This window comes from Octopus sinensis, linkage group LG23, assembly GCF_006345805.1.
Source record: "Octopus sinensis linkage group LG23, ASM634580v1, whole genome shotgun sequence".
Classification (NCBI taxonomy): Eukaryota; Metazoa; Mollusca; class Cephalopoda; order Octopoda; family Octopodidae; genus Octopus; species Octopus sinensis.
This window is the reverse complement of record NC_043019.1, coordinates 13,488,845-13,511,344: the sequence shown is the minus strand read 5'-3', so window position 1 is coordinate 13,511,344 and position 22,500 is coordinate 13,488,845. Positions and strand designations below refer to the sequence as shown.

At 37.4% G+C, this 22,500-nt stretch overlaps 1 protein-coding gene across 1 annotated transcript in view; it reads right to left on the bottom strand.

Annotated features, from left to right (window-relative positions):
• Nucleotides 1-22,500, bottom strand: part of LOC115223691 (exostosin-1) — a gene marked incomplete at its 5' end in the record, with an annotated part of 177,277 nt that overhangs the window by 112,405 nt on the left and 42,372 nt on the right. The window contains one exon of the mRNA XM_029794364.2: nt 8,395-8,469. Coding sequence (XP_029650224.2) covers nt 8,395-8,469 — 75 coding nt within the window. The remainder of the gene's footprint in view (nt 1-8,394; nt 8,470-22,500) is intronic.

The window sequence follows — 22,500 nt, the reverse complement described above, 5'->3', positions numbered from 1 at the left end:
TATGATGATTAAGGACCGCAGAGTCAGTACAGGGATCATGTGGCTCCATTTTGGCTTTTTAATAATCCTCCTTCTCATCATTATTTAACGTCCATGTTCCATGCTGATACGGGCAGAATGGTTTGCGTGGCACCTTGGGCAAGTGTCTTCAACTACAGCCTCGGGCCAACCAAAGCCTTGTGAGTGGATTCAGTAGACAGAAACTGAAAGAAGCCTGCTGTATATATATGTGTGTGTGTGTGTGTCTGTGGTCCTCCCCACCCATCATCGCTCGACAGCCGATGTTGGTGTGTTCATGTCCCTGTAACTTAGCCTCGGGTCGACCTAAGCCTTGTGAGTGGATTTGGTAGACGGAAACTGAAAGAAGCCTGCTGTATATATATATATGTGTGTGTGTGTGTGTGTGTCTGTGTTCCCTCCCCAGCAATCACCGCTCGACAGCCGATGTTGGTGTGTTCGTGTCCCTGTAACTTAGCCTCGGGTCAACCAAAGCCTTGTGAGTGGATTTGGTAGACGGAAACTGAAAGAAGCCTGCTGTACATATATGCGTGTGTGTGTGTCTGTGTTCCCTCCCCAGCCATCATCGCTCGACAGCTGATGTTCGTGTGTTCGTGTCCCTGTAACTTAGTGGTTCGGCAAAAGGGACCAATAAAATAAGTACTAGGCTTACAAAGAATAAGTACTAGGGTCAATTTGTTCAACTAAAGGCGGTGCTCCAGCATGGCCACAGTCAAATGACCGGAACAAATAAAAGAATGAAAAACATGTTTATATGGAAGATTGGAAGTGGAGGGCATGGAAAGACCTTCATGCCAGAAACTGTTCCTGGAGAGAAATTCTATTAGACAAAATGTACGAAAACAAACACCATGGAACTATGAACAATGTCGTCAGATAACTAAGGACATGTTTCTGCATTATTACACTTCATCAGCCATGCGTGCTGAATCTGTTGTTCATAGTGCACTAAGAACTGCTGTCATTATACTTAAAAACAGCAAAGAATAAATTTGCTGATGTGTGCAAAACTTTGTCAAGCTGGAGTTAATTAATTAATTAATAAGGAACAAACATCTATAAGGACAGGGGGTTAAAAATGACATAAAAAATCTGCCCTCATCCCCCTGTCAAAAAACCCCAAATAGATTTGAAGGTGATTTAACTCCTATTTCTAAAGAGGTCATGTGACTACAAAGAAGCTCTCTCTTCTTGGCTGTATTGGTCCAGCGGGGGTGGGGTGGGGGTGTTTACATTACTTAAGTCGTTAGCTAACACTTAAGAGTTTATCTATACCATTCCTCACCTCTCCTTTCATGACCACCACTGCCACCAACAGGAGCACTACCACCACCACCACTCTTTAATAACCAACACATGTGACCAATTCATCAGTGCAAGTAGATAAAAAGAGACAAGGTGGAGGGGATGGTGGTGATGGTGTGTGGAGGGGGGGCTAATAAGAAGTTTTGTTATTCTGTGAGAAGTGCTACTGGTGTGGGGACTAGGAAGCAGGGGCGGGGTGTTAGCAATATATATAAGGGTACTATGCTTGGTGGCAGTGGTGGTTGGGACCCACAGATAACTGAATGGTTGAGAAGGGAGGGAAGGGAAGTGAGGAGGTGGGAGGGAGGGAAGATGCTAAGGGTGCAAAATAATGATAAGAAAATCCCAATACTGTGGGGGTGAGGGTGAGAGAGAGTGAGAGTTTGCAGAGTTGTGGTGATGAGGATGAGAAGAAAAATTGAAGATGGATGGGTGGGAAGTGAGAAGTGAAGAGTGGGACACACGGACACACACATAAATGCAGGCATATATACAATGTACATAAACATATGCAAACATACACACATATACATATCCATGCACAACATATGTATACACATATACACAAACATACACACATACATACAGTAGCATACATATACACACACATACATACAGCATACATATGTACACATGCACACACACACTTATACAACATACATATACATACACACAGATATATACAACATACAATACACACACACACACATATATACAACTTGCATATACACATACATCATACTTACACACAAACATACACATACATATATACAACATGCATACACACATACACACACATATACACATGGGCACACACACATACACACACACACAGACGACAGATAGGGTCAGGTTAAATGGATCTGTTCTACTTTTGTGTCAACAAATACATTCTAGAAATTCCTTAGACTGAAGAGAAAGAGAGAAAGAAAGAAAAGAGAGAGAAAGAAAAAGACATAAGAGTGGCGGTAGGAGGCTGAAGCACACTACTTCCCGCCACCCCCGGACCCCCCTCTTTGAACTTCCTCTTTAAGAATCTAGAAAAAATAATGTATGGTACATGAATTGCTTTCCTCTCTGACACTCGAGATTCCTTCCAGCTTCTCTCTCTCTCTCGCTTTCTTTTTGTCTCTGACTTGTTTAGTCTAAAAAACCCGACCAACACTGATTGACAAAGCAAAAACACTCCAGCCATGACCACCCATATCGTTGTTGTCTTTTTCTCAAGGCTATATCAGTGTCTGTGTTGTTTGGTATGACCAATACTAACTTAACTCTAAGGCAGTGAGCTGGCAGAAACGTTAGCATGCCCGGGCGAAATGCTTAGTGGTATTTCGTCTGTCATCACGTTCTGAGTTCAAATTCTGATCTACTTGGTAAAATTGTTTATTAATTGATTAATTAATTTGATTAATAAATTTTACCCTTCTATTATCATTATCATTATTATTATTATATATATATACGTGCTCGTGTGTGACCTTTCTGGCCGAAGTCAGTTGCCATGATAGATCGTTAGCCACTACACACATTTTTTTTCTCTCCTTGTTTTTTCTGTGTCCCTTTCTGTAGAAGAGCATAGGCTGGAAACGTAAAAGACTTTTTCTATTCCTGAGTGTTATACTAATACATCTGTTTGTCTTGTACACCACCTGTCTTCGTCTTTTGTTTTTTTCGTAAACTCTCCCTATATATATATATATATATATATTATATATATATATATACACACACACCTTTTTTCTCGCCTTGTTTCTTTTTGTGTTCCTTTCTGTGGAAGAGTGTAGGCTCAAAACGTAAAAGACTTTTTCTATTCCTGAGTGTTATACTAATACATCTGTTTGTTTTGTACACCACCTGTCTTCGTTTTTTGTTTTTTTCGTGAACTCTCCCTATATGTATATATGTATATGTATGTGTGTGTGTGTGTGGTGTGTCCCACCACCACTTGACAACTGATGCTAGAGTGTTTGCGCCCAATTAACTTAAAAAGTTCAGCAAAAGAGACCGATAGAATAAGTACCAGGTTTATAAAAAAATGTAAGTACCAGGTAGATACATCTGATGGATCCAAAGACTGATTGATGCTTCAATATCTGATGTTGGTGTGTTCGTGTCCCTGTAACTTAGCGGTTTGGCAAAAGAGACCAATAAAATAAGTGCTAGGCTTACAAAGAATAAGTACTGGGGTCAATTTGTTCAACTAAAGGCAGTGCCCCGGCATGGTTGCAGTCTAATGACTGAAACAAGTAAAAGATATTAGATGTCGTTTAAGTCTTGGTCATTATTAAGCTGGCGTTTGGAACATAAATTAACAAGGAATTTGCATTGAAGGCTTTAACCCTTTAGTGTTTAAACCAGCCATATCCGGCCCAAATATTCTATGTTTTATATTCAAACTGGCGATATCTGGCCTCTCACACCTACCCTACAATGTCATTCTAAAAATAAACAATCACATCATTGAAACCTCAAAAGCTATAAGATAATGCAGGGTTAATTAAAAACAATTTGAGTAAAAAAATATTGCATTTAACAGAGTAATCTGAACACTAAAGGGTTAATATGGATCACTCTAATCCTTTAGTTACCATATATCTGTTGAAATACACTGCCATGTTTTCAATTAATGTTAAAAAAACACAAACGAAGAATTCAATAAAACAACCATGTCGTTAACGAGTTAGCATTTGGAATAGAAATTAACATGAAATCTCAATGGAATGCTTAAATTTCAATCACTTTAAAACAGGAAGCTTGAATTATAGAGCCAAGGGTAGTCTCAGAAAGGCTGATATCAAAAGGGTTAAGTTCAAATAGGGAGAAGGTTTGGAAAATTAATTCAATTTCCAAAAGAGTTTCAAGCGAAAAGAGGACAAATATATTATATTCCACTGCTGTCAGTTTCTATGTGTTTCCATTACGGCTTCTCCTCATTTGACCCTTGTTTTGAAAACCCCCTCATAGTGCATCCTACCACAAATAATAAGGACCACACTAAGCCCACACACATACATTACTAATCTCAGGCAATTAAGTACTCTTTTGGATGTCTGAGTCAAACGAGATACTAATTTTATAAAAATTCAATCTTAATTGAGACATGTGTGTATGTATGTATGAATGAATGAATGTGCATGTATGTATGCATGCATGTGTGTATGTATGTATGTTTTGGTGTTGGTTGAATGAAATGTACTGGGAGCAGATTTTCTGTCCCTGGGAGTTGGGGGCTGTTGGAACCAAAGTGAAAATCAACACCCGACATAAACGATATCAGATCCCCAATGTAAATTTAGGCACAGAGTGGTTGGTGGGTGGGTGTGTCTGTGTGGTTGGCATGTGTATGTGTGTGTGTGTGTGTGTGCTGAGGAAGGTGGTTTGTCACAGCTCCGTGCCCTTTGACACCTAAACCTACCCCAGAACTGCATGACATGGCTGAGCTCAGAGAAAAATAAATAAGGATATAAAAGTATCAAGTTATATTTTTCAACCACACATGTGTGTGAGTGTGTGTGTGTGTGTGCATATATATATATGTGAGTGTGTGTGTGTATATATATATATGTGTGTGTGTGTGTCTATATATATATATGTGTGTGTGTGTGTGTGTGTGTGTATATATGTATATAGAGTTAGTGACAGGAAGGGCATCTAACTGCAAAAAATCTACCTCAACAAATTCAAAGTCACACACACACACACACATAGGTGCAGGTACGGCTGTGAGGTAAGAAGCTTGTTTCACAAGCACATAGTTCCGGGTTCAGTTCCACTGTGTAGCCCTGTGACCAAGTGTCTTCTACTACAGCCTCGGGTTGACCAAAGCCTTGCGAGAAGGCTTGATACACAAAACCCAAGAGAAGCCCACAAGTGTGTGTGTGTATGTGTGCCTTTGTGTTTGTCAAAGCCACTTGACAACTGGTATTTGTTTATGTCTCCCATAACTTAGCAGATCGGCAAAAAGAGGGTGATAGAATAAGCACTGGGGTCAATTTGTTTAACTAAACCCTTCAAGGTGTGCTCCAGCATGACCGCAGTCAAACAACTGAAACCAGTAAAAGATAAAAGAAAGACACTTTACATGCAGTTTACTTTCTTACCCTCAGTACTATGAGGCGTACACAAGGCGGCGAGCTGGCAGAATCGTTAGCATGCTGGGCGAAATGCTTAGCAGTATTTCGTCTGCCGTTACGTTGTGAGTTCAAATTCCACCGAGGTCGACTTTACCTTTCATCCTTTCGGGGTCGATAAATTAAGTACCAGTTACGCACCGGGGTTGATGTAATCGACTTAATACCTATGTCTGTCCTTGTTTGTCCCCTCTATGTTTAGCCCCTTGTGGGTAATAAAGAAATAAGTATTGTGCTATTGTGCTGTAAATGAGACCGAAAGAGTATGGCAGGGATAGCCACTACCCTCTGCTGGAGCCTCGTGGAGCTTTTTAGGTGTTTTCGCTCAATAAACACTTGCAACGCCCGGTCTGGGAATCGAAACCGCGATCCTACGAACATGAATCCACTGTCCTAACCACTGGGCCATTGCGCCTCCACACACGCACACACACACACACACACACACACACAAGTAGTGTGTGTGTGTGTGTGTGTGTGTGCGTGCGTGTGTGTGTACGTATGAGTTGTCATTTTCTAACTTGACGACTGTTGTTGGTGACATTAGACTAACTCACGTCCAGCAAACGGAAGAACAACACCAAAAACACAAGGACGCTGAAGGTTTTTAGAAACGAAAGACTGACTGGGCAAAGGGAAATGGTTTTAAAGATAGAACAGAACAGAGACGTTTCTGGAGACGTTGGCGCCTGGGAAGAAGAGGAGCAGACAGACAACTAACAACAACAACAAGAATAGAAGAAGCAACAACAACAACAACAACAACAACAACTAATGTACAGAAAATGATGGATTCAGAGACAAGCCACTCCTTGGATATCTCAGAAATATATATATATATATATTTCTGAGATATCCAATATATATAAATATATATATACATCTATCTACCTATCTATCTATTTATCTATCTATCTATATAAATATATACACACATGTACATACATATACACATATATATACACACACACATATACATATACATAAATATATATACATGCATATACATACATATATGCGTGTATATATACATGTAGAGGTAGGTACGTACATATATGTATATATATATGCATATGTTTTATTTATTAATATATATATATATATATATATATATATATATATATATATATATATATATTGCTAAGATAAATTAAACTATTAGGCATTTTCTGAAAAGGAAAGGACAAACAAACCACTGAAGTGACATCAAAATCTAGAAATTCTATCAAGCTATCAAAGATGACAAAAGCTGGCTGTTATTTTATTTCATTTTTTAAAAGATTTACCGTCTTTATTTTCATGCCTAAGGCTACCAAAAGACAGAGCAGCTGTCTTGTGTTATTGTTGTTACCGGCAGCCTAGTTTATTCCAGGTCAGTTCTGATTGAAAGTAATTTCTAACAAGACCATTCTGTCTGGTTTACGGACACTGTATATCAAGAAAAACATTTGGTTCCCCAGCCAACCGTCGCCCAAGTGTCTTTCCCTCAAAGCACAACACAATTTAAACCATTTCCTTTCTGTGGTACAGTCAAAGAGGAAGATTCGCACCCCTGACCTTTCAGCAGAACTTGAAACATGTGGAAGGAAATTGAACAAAGATCAGAGGACCCACCCTGGTTCTTTCAACTGGAAACCTGCCCTGGTCCTTTCAGCAGAAGGAACTTGGATAAAGGTACCCAATTTCATGTAAACTGTGCAGGACGTTAAATCTACCCAAGATACAATCCATATGGGGGTGGGGATATATGTGTGTGATGTGTATGTGTATATGTTTTATGTATAGTGGTTTAATTCCTGACAGCAACTCAAGTTTCATGTTCAAGTAACATGTTTTAGTTCATCTGGGATAAAACCAAGCTTAATTACCTAATCAAATTGTCATTATATGTTGGGGAATACAATACTATGAAGCTGATGATAATTTAAGAGAAATTACAAAAAAAAAAAAAACACACACCACCAAAGACTCACAGTAAATGATGTGTGTATGTATGTATATATATTTCATTTTTGTATTTGGCTCACAAGATTCTTGATGTGAACTCATAGGTTAGGGAGGGTCATTATGCCAATAATGGACACATACATAGGTTGTATTTCACTTCTTTTATTATTATTAATCAATTGGATAACCATTTAACCAATCAATTTGTCAAAGTCTGTTTGACATCATTTACAACTTCAGGTCTGTTTATATATTTCTATGCAAGTATATATATATATATATATAGTATGTAGATAGGGAGATAGGGTCACCATCCAATTGTGTGAGGAATGTACAAGAGTTGAAAAATACAGGAAGATAAAATTTGTAGTGTAATTGCATATCAAAATGAAAAACTGGAAAAATCTTTTGCCATATTCATTCACCATTACATGTGTTCCATTTGCTAATAGGAGTTACAAATTTGTACATTATTTGATTCTCTGTCTGAAGAATTTCTAATAGGTGATATCTTATATATTTCTCCTACATGTACAATCTTATAATTACTATTAGCAAATGAAGCATGTGTAATGTTGAATAAATAATACCAAATATTTTTTACACACTCCTCTATTTTGACACACACATACACACACACATATATATATGCAAGTAGATTCTTTTGAGTGTATGTACAAAAGTATCAATATAGGTTATGTGTGCTGTGTGGTGGGATTGAAACTGGAACATCTTATTTCGCAAAATGATCTGTAATCACATGGTCATACTTTTTTCCTGTATCCATAATTACTCAAACAATAAATAAAATAGTTATATTTTCAAAATTAAGTTTCACAACTCATACTAGCATGGAAAAAAATTCATTTCCAATTTAAAAATTTTTGAATTTTATAACTTTGTTCAAAACTTCAATAATATTCTTTCATGAATTTCAAAAACAAAAACAAAAAAAAAACCCCAAAAAACTTTAGAAGTGAAATCATCTTACCGGAATGATCCCAGTCTCCTTCCTCTTGGCACCAGGCAGAATGTTGCATTATGCAAGAGTTTTTTATAATCATACCTAAAATTACAAAAAAAAAATTTTAATTAATTAATAATTATATTTCATTCTTTTAATTAAAGTAATTTAACGCAATCAGCAAAAAGAAAAAAAATTATTAAAACCAAAAAAAAAAAACTGAAGGAAAATCTGTAACGATTTTGTGTAAAAATATTTTAATAATTTCCTTTTATCAGTTGTAGTCATTCATCTGTGGCCATGCTGGGGCACCATTCTCAAGAAATTGCTTAGTTGATTGTATCAAATCATAATACTTTGTTACGAATCTTTCTGAGGATAAAAAAAAAGCCAAGTTAACCAGGCGTGAAGGGAAGTGATTGCTCCAGAAGTAAATACCAAAAGGTATTTGTTCAAGACACCGATTCTTATTTCTTTACTGCCCACAAGGGGCTAAACATAGAGGGGACAAACAAGGAGAGACAAAGGGACTAAATCGATTATATCAACCCCAGTGCGTAACTGGTACTTAATTTATTAACCCCCGAAAGGATGAAAGGCAAAGTTGACCTCGGCGGAATTTGAACTCAGAACATAACGGCAGACAAAATACCTATTTCTTTACTGCCTGCAAGGGGCTACACACATGGAGGACAAACAAGGACAAACGGATTAAGTCAATTATATCAATCCCAGTGCGTAACTGGTACTTATTTAATTGACTCCGAAAAAATGAAAGGCAAAGTTGGCCCCAGCGGAATTTGAACTCAGAACGTAACAACGGACGAAATACCACTAAGCATTTTGCCCAGCGTGTTAACATTTCTGCCAGCTTGCTGCCTTAAGACACTGATTCTGCCATCTCAAACATACAGGCATGGCTATGTAGTAATAAGTCTGCTTTCCAGCCACATGGGTCCAAGTTCAGTCTCATTCTATGGTACCTTGGGCAGGTGTCTTCTACTATAGCCTCAAGCTTACCATAGATTTGAGTGGATTTTGTAAATGGAAACTGTAAGAAGCCTATTGTATGTGTGTGTCTCTCTCTCCTCCAATGCCTCCTCCCCTCTCAAAAGACTTTTGTCTTGCAAATTACTCGGTGACCATGTCAGTGCTGGTGTCACTTAAAAAAGCATCCATCCATACTGTGAAGTGGTTGGCGTTTGGAAGGACATCCGGCTGTAAAAACCTTGCCAATTTCTTCAGTATATTGTTACTAAAAAGACTGCATAGTCTTGCAAACTGTGTAATAGCCTCACTAGTCTTGGTAGCCAGAAAGAAAAGCACCCGGTAGCCACTGGTTGGTGTTAGGAAGGGCTGAACCCAAAACCCTGTGGTTGGGAAGCAAGCTTCTTACCACACAGCCACACCTTATATGTGTGTTTGTCCCCCGCCACTGCTTGACAACCAGTGTTGGTGTGTTTACGTCGCTGTAACTTAGCAGTTCAGCAAAAGAAACTGATAGAATAAGGACCAGGCTTACAAAGAAAATAAGTCGATTCACTCAACTAAAAACTCTTCAAATCGGTGCCCCAGCATGGCCATAGTCTAATGACTGAAATAACTAAAAAAAAAAAAAAGAATAAAATCACAGCTAAAGCTTATAAATAACAGGTTGTAAACATTAGCTTTAAAAAAAACCCTTTGGACAAAGAAAGCCAAAGGCTGCGCATGGGATTTGAACCCTTGTACCCTTGGTCCAATGGCAGCATTTGACGTTTTCCAATCCAAAGTGTGTGTTTTTAAATCAATATTTTATAGGCTGTATTATTTATAGCTTCATCTGTTTCGAGATAAAACAACTTCAAAACCGAATATTTTCATGCTATCTTGACTCTGCCATTTTCTTATGACGTCAATAACATATACAACCATATATACATACATATATAAATATACACTGCTTATATTATTATATATATATATATATATATATATATAATATGTATATACACATGCATACATATATACTTAAATAAGATTTGGGCAAGCATACATGTATAAGATATATATATGTTGATAATATTATATATATATATATATATATATATATATTATATATATATTGTATATATACACATACATATATAAAGATTCAGTTTTATATATATATATATATATGTATGCACATACAAACATTTACCTATGTAGATATATACTTATACCTATATACAGACACATATACCTATATGCACACATACACAAACATATGTACACCTATACATATACACACACACACACATATATATATACATACATACACATATACACAATATATATACATACATAAACATATACACACACACACACACACACATATATACATACATAAACATATACACACACACACACATATATATATATATATATATATATATATATATATATATATATATATATATATATATATATATGCATACACACATACAGCTGTCTTCATGAGAGTTCATGTCTCCAAACTTTTATTTGCAAGTCTTTGGGTGACCTGAAGCTATGGAAAAATGCCAAAATGTCTTATAAATATATTCTTGTATTCTTCATGCTAAAACAAACAAGACACAGAGATATTTATGCGGGGATATAAGCCTTTCCACAGAAACCCTATTTAGCATGCCAAGAATGTAGCACAGCTACAGCAGCAGCAGTAATAAGGTGACCAGCTTGTGTAATCAATCTTAATTACAGTGGATGGCTAATTAGTAACTAATGAGTTTAATGGCATCCCCACCGGTTTTCATTGGTTATTATCTGAGGCAAAGAGAGCCGTGCACCTAACACATGGAAATGGTCGTCTATTAAGACCAGTGTTTTTTTTTCCCAAGGGAGATGGGGTGCAAACCTTGCTTAGTAGGGCAACTGTAAATAGGCAACTGTGTGATGAACTGGCATTCAATCCAGGAGGAACATTGGCTTGCCGGCCTAGTCAGCGGTGATGGCCACATTCAAAAGCTACAACGATGTGAGGAAGTACATTGTGACCATTCCACCTTTGAACTTCTTGGAATTATGACCTAAAATGTAAGATATCTATTTCTTTATTGCCCACAAGGGGCTAAACACAGAGAGGACAAACAAGGACAGACAAATGGATTAAGTCAATTATATCGACCCCAGTGTGTAACTGGTACTTATTTAATCGACCCCGAAAGAATGAAATGCAAAGTTGACCATGGCGGAATTTGAACTGAGAATGTAGCGGCAGGTAAAATACCGCAAAGCATTTCGTCCAGCGTGCTAACATTTCTGCCAGTTCGCTGCCTTAATGACCTAAAATGTAAGATATTCTCTACCGTGACGACAGCGGCTCAATTTATCCAGTATGCCACGTATTGTGATGACCTACATCTGCCAACATTAGGATGGATCTCCAAGGCCCCAGAAACAGCTGTTCATCAGTCTCTTTAACTTTCCCTGTCATTTGTTCTATGTGTAAGGTGGATCTATTAATATAAATTTCTATATATTGATACTTAAATATTCATTATCTGAAAGTCTCCACTTCGCATTTTCTTTCATTCTGCATGTATACATACATATACATACATACATATATATATATATATATACATAAATATATGCGTGCAATTTTCAGAACAACCTCCACAAAAGATGCAGTTTGCAACACAGCTCCATATAACAAAACAGTTTTGAAAATCAAAAGTGAAACCGGTTAAGTGTTTAGATATATATATATTATATAAATTTGAATAAATCTCCACATACTCTCTATGCATATTCAGCTTCATGTATTTCTTTGTAGTATGATCTGTTTGGATAAGTATATATATATATACTTATGTATGTATCAATATATGTGTGTATATATATGTATATGTATAATTATGTATGTATGTGTATATTGAGAAGCTATTATCACAAACAGAAGCATTTGAGAAGTCGGTAAGTAAAACAAGAGATAAATATGGTGGGAATACTCCACCCCACCCGAGCCCCACAGCCCAATACTTCCCCCTTCTGCCCACCCCCATCACACTGTGCTCCTTGCAGAAATAACATTTTGTTTCTCTTAAGTTATCTAATTATCCTGTCTGTCCTCCATGATACAGTGTATGTGCGCACACGTTTTTTTGTGGGGGTGGGTGGGATGGAACGAGGTCTGTCTATGTTGTCTGTGCGTCTGCCTGTCTGTCTGGTCTTGCTCAACTAAAATGACTGCAGAATAATTCTCAGTGGACCAGACCACATCTAAATTATGGAAGACTACTACTACTAACACCACCACCACCATTGCTACTTCTGATGGTGAAATATAGTACAATGCAGAGGAGAGGGAGGGTGGATGGGATAATAGCAATAATAAGGCAAGAGCACCAGAGGGACACCCTGTAATTAATGAATGTGTTTTCATTAGATGCTTTTTTAATTTATATTATATATATATATATATTATATATATATATACATACATACATACACACACACACACATATATATACACACACACACACACATATATATATAAATATATATAATGAGAGAGTGAGATAGGGAAAGAGAGAGATATTTGGCAGTGTGTGTGTGTATGTATGCATCTTTTGAAGTTGACTTGAAATTGTCCCATGCTCGGAGGAACAAAAAACGGAGAAGGACACCAGTTTGCGTGGAGGTAGCGGATGAGGTGGGCTTCTTCAGTTACTAAGTAAAGATGAACTTACCTTACCCCCACCCGTGTCCAAAGGGCAAACAGTAGTAAAAGAGACAGAGAGAGAGGGGGTGGGCAGAGAGAGAGAGAGAGAGAGAGAGGGGGTAGGAATGTCAAAGTGAATACTTGGATCAGTGTGCGAGTGAGAATGCAGGTATCTGTGTGTATCTATATGTGTTTCTGTATGAATGTCTATATGCATACCTGTGTCTATGCTTAATGTGTGTGAGTTTATATATATATATGTGTAAGTGTACTTAGTATGTGCATGTCTGTGTATGAGTGAATATGTTGTACAAAGGCGATGCTCGAAAAGTTCCTGGCTTTAAGGGTATTGCAAAAAACCTGGTTGGAAGGACAAACTTCCGAGGTCTTTTACAAGACTTAGAAAAACTGAAGGACCACTGCAATAAGTGTGTGAATCTGAGAGGAGGGGAATATGTTGAATAAAATCATAATTTACTGATTGATCTTCGTATATTTTCTTTTACCCAAAACCCAAAGCCAAGAACTTTTCAGCACTTCCTTGTATATATATATGTGCTCGACTAAAGGCATTGCTCCTGCATGGCCACAGTCAAATGACTGAAACAAATAAAAGAATAAAAGACTATGCCCAACTAGGAATGTTACGGAGAATTTTCCCAAGACAGTGCTCCAGCATGGCCACAATCAAATGATTGAAAGAAGTAAAAGAATATGTAAGTGCATCTCTTACTGTGAGAATGTATATAGGTATATACATTTGTATTTGTATATAGATAACTATAGCTGTGTGTCTATATGTATGCATGTCTGCATACATGTGTGTGTATGTGCATGCGTAGATGTGTCCCTAAGTGTATCTAGGAGTATGCATGCCTGTACGTATTTGTATGTGTGAGTTTCTGTGTAAAAAGTGCATCTATGCATAAGCGTGCATATGAGGGTTTGTGTGTGCATTTAAGTGCGTAAATACGTCACAGTGTGTGTACGTGTGCATGCTTGAGTGTGCGTATGTGCAAATATATATGCAAGTGAGATTAAGAACCATGAGCATGTGTATGTATGTATGTGTGTGTGTGTGTGTGTATCTGTGTGTGTCTGTGTGCGAGAGATTGTGTATGCTTGTGTGAGATTGTTGTGTGTGTGTGTCTGTGCGAGTGTTTGTGTGAGACTGCGTGTGTGCATGTGCTTGTGTGTGTGTGTATATTTGTGTGAGATTGTGTGTGTGTGTGTATGTTTGTGTGAGATTGTGTGTCTGCGTGAGTGTTTGTGTGAGATTGTGTGTGTGCATGTGCTTGTGTGTGTATGTATGTTTGTGTGAGATTGTGTGTGTGTGTGTATGTTTGTGTGAGATTGTGTGTGTGTGTCTGCGTGAGTGTTTGTGTGAGATTGTGTGTGTGTGTGTGTATGTTTGTGTGAGATTGTGTGTGTGTGTCTGCGTGAGTGTTTGTGTGAGACTGTGTGTGTGCATGTGTTTGTGTGTGTATGTATGTTTGTGTGAGATTGTGTGTGTGTGTATGTTTGTGTGAGATTGTGTGTGTCTGCGTGAGTGTTTGTGTGAGATTGTGTGTGTGTGTGTGTATGTTTGTGTGAGATTGTGTGTGTGTGTCTGCGTGAGTGTTTGTGTGAGACTGTGTGTGTGCATGTGTTTGTAGGTGCGTGTATGTGTGTTTGAGTGAGATTGTCTGTGTGTGTGAGTGTGAGATTGTGTGTGTGTGTGTGTGTGTGTGTGTGTCTGTGTGCAACACACTCCAAAATGTTCCGAAACCATTACTGAAGCAGTATTACTTTCCTTACTCTTTCTCCTTTACACAATAACTCCTCCCCTTCCTCACACACTCTCTCCCCACTACTCTATAATACTCCCCTCACACTCCACCTATTCCACCTATTTGGCCGCCACCGCCACCTACACCACCACTGCCTCCACCACCACCACCTACAGCACAAGACAAGACATTTCTTGTTTAGATTTCTCAGGAGGTTCGCCTCTCAATGATTTTGAAATAGGGACATTATAATCTATTTGACCTACAAAAATTGGTGGTCCCGTGCATGTGTTTGTGTATAGTTGCATACATTTATATATATATATATGTGTGTGTGTGTATGTGTGAGTGTATATATATATTTATACACATATATACACACACATACATAGGAGTGCATATATATACACACACACATATATAGGTGTACACACACATATATCATCATCATCATCATTTAACGTCCGCTTTCCATGCTAGCATGGGTTGGACGGTTCAACTGGGGTCTGGGGAGCCCGAAAGCTGCACCAGTCCAGTCAGATCTGGCAGTGTTTCTACAGCTGGATGCCCTTCCTAACGCCAACCACTTCGAGAGTGTAGTGGGTGATTTTATGTGCCACCGACACAGGTGCCAGACGAGGCCGACAAACGGCCACGCTCGGATGGTGTTTTTTATGTGCCACCGACACAGGTGCCAGACGAGGCTGGCAGAACGGCCACGCTCGGATGGTGTTTTTTATGTGCCACCGACACAGGTGCCAGACGAGGCTGGCAGAGACGGCACGCTCGGACGGTGTTTTTATGTGCCACCGACACAGGTGCCAGACGAGGCTGCAGACGGCCACGCTCGGATGGTGTTTTTTATGTGCCATATATAGTCCAACCCATGCTAGCATGGAAAACGGACGCTAAATGATGATGATGATGATGATGATATATTTATACACACACAGGTGTGCATATATATATTTTTTGTATATACAGACACACTTATAGGTGCGTACACACATACATATATATAGGTATGTGTGCATGTATGTGTTTGTGAGTGTATACACACACATGAACTGCATCATAAAATATTGCCGCTTAAACAAATGATATATATATGCACGGTTGTACGTATATATGTGTGTGCATGTATGTATATATACATATAGATATATACACATAAACACACATATATTTATACATATTTGCATATTTTTACACAAGTATTGTAGGTAAAATATTACATATAAATACGAGTGTGTATGCATATACGTGCATATGTATGTGTACACACACATCAATTATTGTAGGTCAAACACTTTATATGAGTGTGTGTATGTATACACTGATATATCTATATGTTCACACATCAAGTATTGGGGTCGAGATATTATACATTAATATGAGTGTGTATGCATATATGTGTGTGTGTGTATGTATGTATATGTACCATAGACATTAATTATTTCATATCAAGCATTTTATACCTATACATGCATCTGTTTTTGTATATTCTTTCATCAAGTGTATATTCTCACGGCTGGTATTATAAGTCAAATATATATATCATCCTCATTATCGCTTAATGTCTGCTTTCAATGCTGGCATGGGTTGGATGGCCAGGCAGAAGACTGCACCAGACTTCTGTATCTATTTTGGCACAGTTTTTACAGCTGGATGCCCTTCCTAATACTGACCACCCCACAGAGTGGACTCAGTGCTTTTCACGTGCCACCAGCCTCATGGTTTTTACAGCTGGATGCCCTTCCAAATGCCAACCAGTTTACTGTATGTATATAAATGGATATATGTATCAGTGTGTATGCAAATATGTGTTGGCATATATATAAAAGCACAAACACATACCTATGTATGTGTAGGTATTATATACATATATATATGCCCAGTGGTATTTCATCTACCTTGACAATCTAAATTCAAATTCCACCGAGGTCGACCTTGCTTTTCATCCTTTTGGAGTCGAAAAACTAAGTACCAGTGCAACACTGGGGTCAATGTAATCGACTAGTCCCTTCACCCAAACTTTCAGGCCCTGTGCCTGTAGTAGAAAGGATTATACATACATACATATATATATATATATATATATGTACTTTATTAAAGCAGCGGAAAATTTTCCGCTGCTTTAATAAAGCATATTACTCTACCACTGGTATTTGAGTACTCTTTTTTCCACCTTGTTTCACATTTATGTGTTTATTCCGGTATATATATATATATATATATATATATATATATAAAACTTACTTGGAAAAGGATGCGTGGCGTTTGATCATATGATAATATAAATATTATATAAATATATGCATATATACATACATATATGTACATACCTACATATATATGTATATATACATGCATATATGGGTACAGGACATAAAAAAATGTTGAACACAATGAGAAACAAAAACATGGAAACAAACATTTTTTTCAAACACCAAAAAAACAGAGTACAAGACATACAACACAAAGAATATTCCCCTTCTTCAGTTGTCTCTGTTTTGTCTATAAATATATATTGCATTTAGTAGACATTAATAAAGACAATTCTTCTATTTCTCAATGCTTCTACAATATCTGTTCACAATGAAAACTCTCTTCTAAACTAAGTCACCAGTAAGATGAAAGTTTCTCATTTGGATGGTTGAAAGCCTAACAGTTATTTTGCTGTAACATCTCTAATCACTCATACGCTTAAAAGCCACAGTTGCGCTCTCTCTCTCTCTCTCTCTCTCTCCCTTTGGTCACACAGCTTTCAGGGTTTCCCATGACCCTCTTTTGCCATCCAATTCCATTACTGCGAATCTGAACAAGGAGCTTCAGTCACAGTGGAATCCTTTCATTATCTGATTATCCAACCACGGATGCTGTCCCTGTGGATGCATTATGGTCAGTCTCCTGACAGAGCTTGGTGATCCTGGCTATTAATCTCCTAGGATTCCACTACTCAAAATCACTGTTGAGTTCTTCCACAACCTCTTCACAATCCACCATGCTGCAGTTCCACGACCTTGCCATATCCCTGGCAGGGTAGCTGAAAAGATACTAAACCTCGCCAAAAGGGCACAGTCATATTTTCAAAATACCCACATACCCACAACAACTACTTCAACTGAAAGAGATTGACTGGCTCCCCCCACCCCGGTACCAGTGGCATGTAAAAAATCCCCCACTACACTCTCAGAGTGGTTGGTGTTAGGAAGGGCATCCAGATGTAGAAACTTTACCAGATCCGACTGGAGCCTAGTGCAACCTCCTGGCTTGCCAGTCCTCAGTCGAACTGTCCAACCCATGCCAGCATGGAAAGCGGACGTTAAATGATGATGATGATGATGATGATGAATAATGGTTTCAAATTTTGGTTCAAGGTCAGAAGTTTTTGGGAAGGGGTTAAGTTGATTAGATTGACCCCCCAGTGCTCAACAGGTATCTATTTTATCAACCCTGAAAGGATGAAAAGCAAAGTCAACCTCGGCGGAATTTGAATGCAGAACACAAAGACAAACAAAATAGCGGTAAGCATTTTGCCTGGCATACTAAAGAGTCTGCCAGCTCTCCGCCTTGTTAATTTATATTCCAAACACTGGTTTAATAATGTCCGAGTTATTAAAGACAGGATTTTTTTAACAAGAATTTATATAAGTATAGAAATACCATTCACATATTTGCCAGATTTTCTGGTGGTGTTCTTACTTTGCTACTTTACTTTTCAGGACCCTATTTGACCGTTTTGTCACATGATTCCTCTATATCCTCACAGGCGGGCCCCTTACTCTATATGTTTGTTCTAGTCCCTTATTACTGTCGAAAGCAGCATTTGGTCAGATTGTCTGGGAGCGTTTCCCTTTCAGAATTTCTAAATTTTTATGGCATAATCATTGAACGAAGAGCGTCTACGAAGAACATTGCATGAGCTTTGAGTCTAGTTAGAAGAAAGCACAATTCGTGGCACCTGCAACCCTCTCTCTCCATTATGTAACCCAGCAGGAAGTTAATAGCTGCAGCGGGTGGGCCTGTCAGCAAAGAGGGCAGCCTCTTGAAGAATTAATCATGATGCAGGGAACCCCTGCTGTATTTAACAGCAAGGAGAGAAGGGCTGTTTGCATCATGAATAAATGAAGAACTAGATGCAATTATGTAACTTCTGATAATTATAGTTTTCTTTAAACTGCATGAAGCAGCACCTGGTTCTGTGTTTTAAACCTCATCTTCTAAAGTGGTCTGTATTAAAATCCTTCCACTAAAATTTCCAAATAGCAACTTAATAGTCCTTTATGTTTTTCTTGCTTCAATCATTGCATTGTGGCCATGCTGGGGCACCACCTTGAGGAATTTTATCTCTGAATCAACCCCAGTACTTATTTTTTATTTTATTTTTAAGCTTAGTACTTATTCTGTCGGTCTCTTATGCTGAACCGCTAAGTTATAGGCATATAAACACACTGACATCAGCTGTCAAGCAGTGGTGGGGGACAAACAGACACAACACACACTATATATATATATATATATATATATATATGTATATATATGTGTGTACACACCTAATATAGGATAAAATTTTTCGAAAAAATTCTATCAATGGCCAGCATATTAAAAAAATACCTTTAAAGGTTAAATTTATAAACAACTTATAAACAAGGGCAAAAGAAAAATAGAAAAAAAAAGAAAAAAACAAGGGCCCTTGTTATATGTTGTGTATGTATATATATATATATATATATATATATATATATATATATATATATATATATATATATATTTATATACTTTATTTAAAGCAGCAAAAAATTCAACAAAACCTGTTACTCTGAGTTTCCCGTTGCTGTTCATCGGACAGTTTTTGCTAGAATCTAAATAAAGCATATTACTCTACCACTGGTATTTGAGTACTCTTTTTTCCACCTTGTTTCACATTTATGTGTTTACTCCGGTATATATATATATATATATATATATATATACACACACATACGGCAGGCTTCTTTCAGTTTCCATCTACCAAATCCACTTAAAAGGCTTTGGTCAGCCTGAAGCTACAGTGGAAGACACTTGCTCAAAGTTCCATGCAAGTAGGATTGGACCTGGGACCATGTGGTTTGGAAGCAAGCTTCTTACCACACAGCCATGCCTGACTGACGCAAACCAAAAACCAAAACGAAACAGAATCAAAACCCTAACAGACAATAAAGAATTCACAGACAAAAGCATACTAACCAAAACTGGACCGACGAAGATTTCTTTTGAAGAATTACATGGATTAAAGGCCAAAGAATTTTAAACCCCAAAATCTAAAATCATAGCAGTGTGAAGAGAATGGCATTGAATACTGCCAGACATTTTACGTCATTTGGTTTGGCTTCTTTAGAATTACAAGACAAATGCGAAGAATGAAGAAGACTAGACAAAGAATTCCGTCTTAGAGAGGGAGAGAGGGAGAGAGAAATAGAGGAAGAGAGAGAGAGGGAGAGAGACATAGAGGAAGAGACAGAGAGAGAGGGAGAGAGACAGAGATAAAAAGACAGAAACAGAGAGAGAGAGAGAAACAGAGAGAGAGAGAGACAAATGTTGAATGGATTTACATGTATGTTGGGAAGTGTGTGTATGTGTGTGTGGGGGGGTTTAGTTAAGCAAATGAAAGCTTAATTGGCATCTCAGAAAATTATAATATGATTATTAAAGGTGAGCCAAAGAGTATATAACGAGTGAGAGGGACGGGTGGGGTGGGACGGTGGGGGGATGGAAATAAATAAAAAGCCAGAGATGTAGACTATAGATGAAATGGTTTCTCTATGTTGCTAAATGTATTATATATTAACACACACACATACAATTGTATGCACAATTCTATACATACATATATGTGTGTGTATATATATATATATATATATATATATATATGCACACACATATATATATGTGTGTGTACATATATATATATATACATACATACACACACACAAATGTTTATATATATATGTATATATATATATTATATATATATATATATATACACACAAATGTTTATATATATATATATATATATATATATATACACAATGATGATGATGATGATGATACACACACAAATGTTATATATATAACATTTGTCTATATATATATATGCACACAAATATATTCATACATATACATACAGATATATTCATACATAAACATATATACAGATATATATATATATATATATATATATATATATATATATGTATATATATATATATATACACAAATAAATCTATACATACATATATACTTACACACATACATGTATGCACATGTATCCATGTGCATATACACACACATTTATATCTACACACACACACACACACACACACAACACACACACACTCAAACTGAGAGGAAAAGGCAAAAATAAAAACAAAACAAAAACAGGCGCACAATTTCAATATGTTTTAATTAGTGAAACAACATGCGGAAACGAAGAGGAATGATACGACAAACGAAGACATAAGACGTTATCGGAAAGTCGCCGACACATGCAAAATAAGCAAACTGCTGTGACAAAGGATTCCTGCATTGAGAATTTTTATTCTTGTCTTAAGAGAAGAATGATATCTAAGTAGAATTCAAATATATTTCGTCATGGAATTACTATTGATGGTGTCTTGGCGTTGGCTCGATTCGACTTGAAATGTTTCGTTAACGTTTTAAGTTTGACTTCGACATAAGATATTCTTACACGCTGGGAATTCCAAAAAGTTTTGGAGAAAACAGCATGGAAAAAATAACAAGAGGAAAAAAAAAAAAAAAAACCAAAGAAAAAAGAACCCGAAACAAAACATTTAAGTACTTTGCAAATCTTTTATCTATTATCTTTGCCTTGTTTTAGTCATTTGACTGTGGCCATGCTGGGGCATCATCTTGAAGTATTCTAGTTGAGCAATTCAACCCCAGTACCTATTTTTTTAAACCTTTTAGCTCATATTCCTTTCTAGGCACAAGGCCCGAAATTTTGGGGAGGGGCCAGTCAATTAGATCAATCCCAGTACGCAACTGGTACTTAATTTATTGATTCCAAAAAGATAAAAGACAAAGTCGACCTCGGCGGAATTTGAACTCAGAATGTGAAGAAAGACGAAATACCTATTTCTTTACTACCCGCAGGGGCTAAACACAGAGGGGACAAACAAGAACAGACAAATGGATTAAGTCGATTATATCGACCCCAGTGTGTAACTGGTACTTATTTAATTGACCCCGAAAGGATGAAAGGCAAAGTTGACCTCGGCAGAATTTGAACTCAGAACGTAAAGACAGATGAAATACCGCTAAGCATTTCGCCCGGTGTGCTGACGTTTCTGCCAGCTCGCCACCCTCTTTTAGTTAATATTTTAACCTATATCTGGCCCCAAATTCCTACCTGTTTTATGTTCAAACTGACCAGATCTAACCTCTCACACCTGCTCTACAATTTCTTTCTAAGTATGAACAGTGGACTTACTTGACTGCCCCCCCCCGTACCAGTTGCATATAAAAATCCCCCACTACACTCTCAGAGTGGTTGTTGTTAGAAACCTTACCAGATCAGAGTGGGGCCTGGTGCAACCTCCTGGCTTGCCAGACCCTCAGTTGAACTGTCCAACCCATGCCAGAATGGAAAGCGGACGTTCAATGATGATGATGATG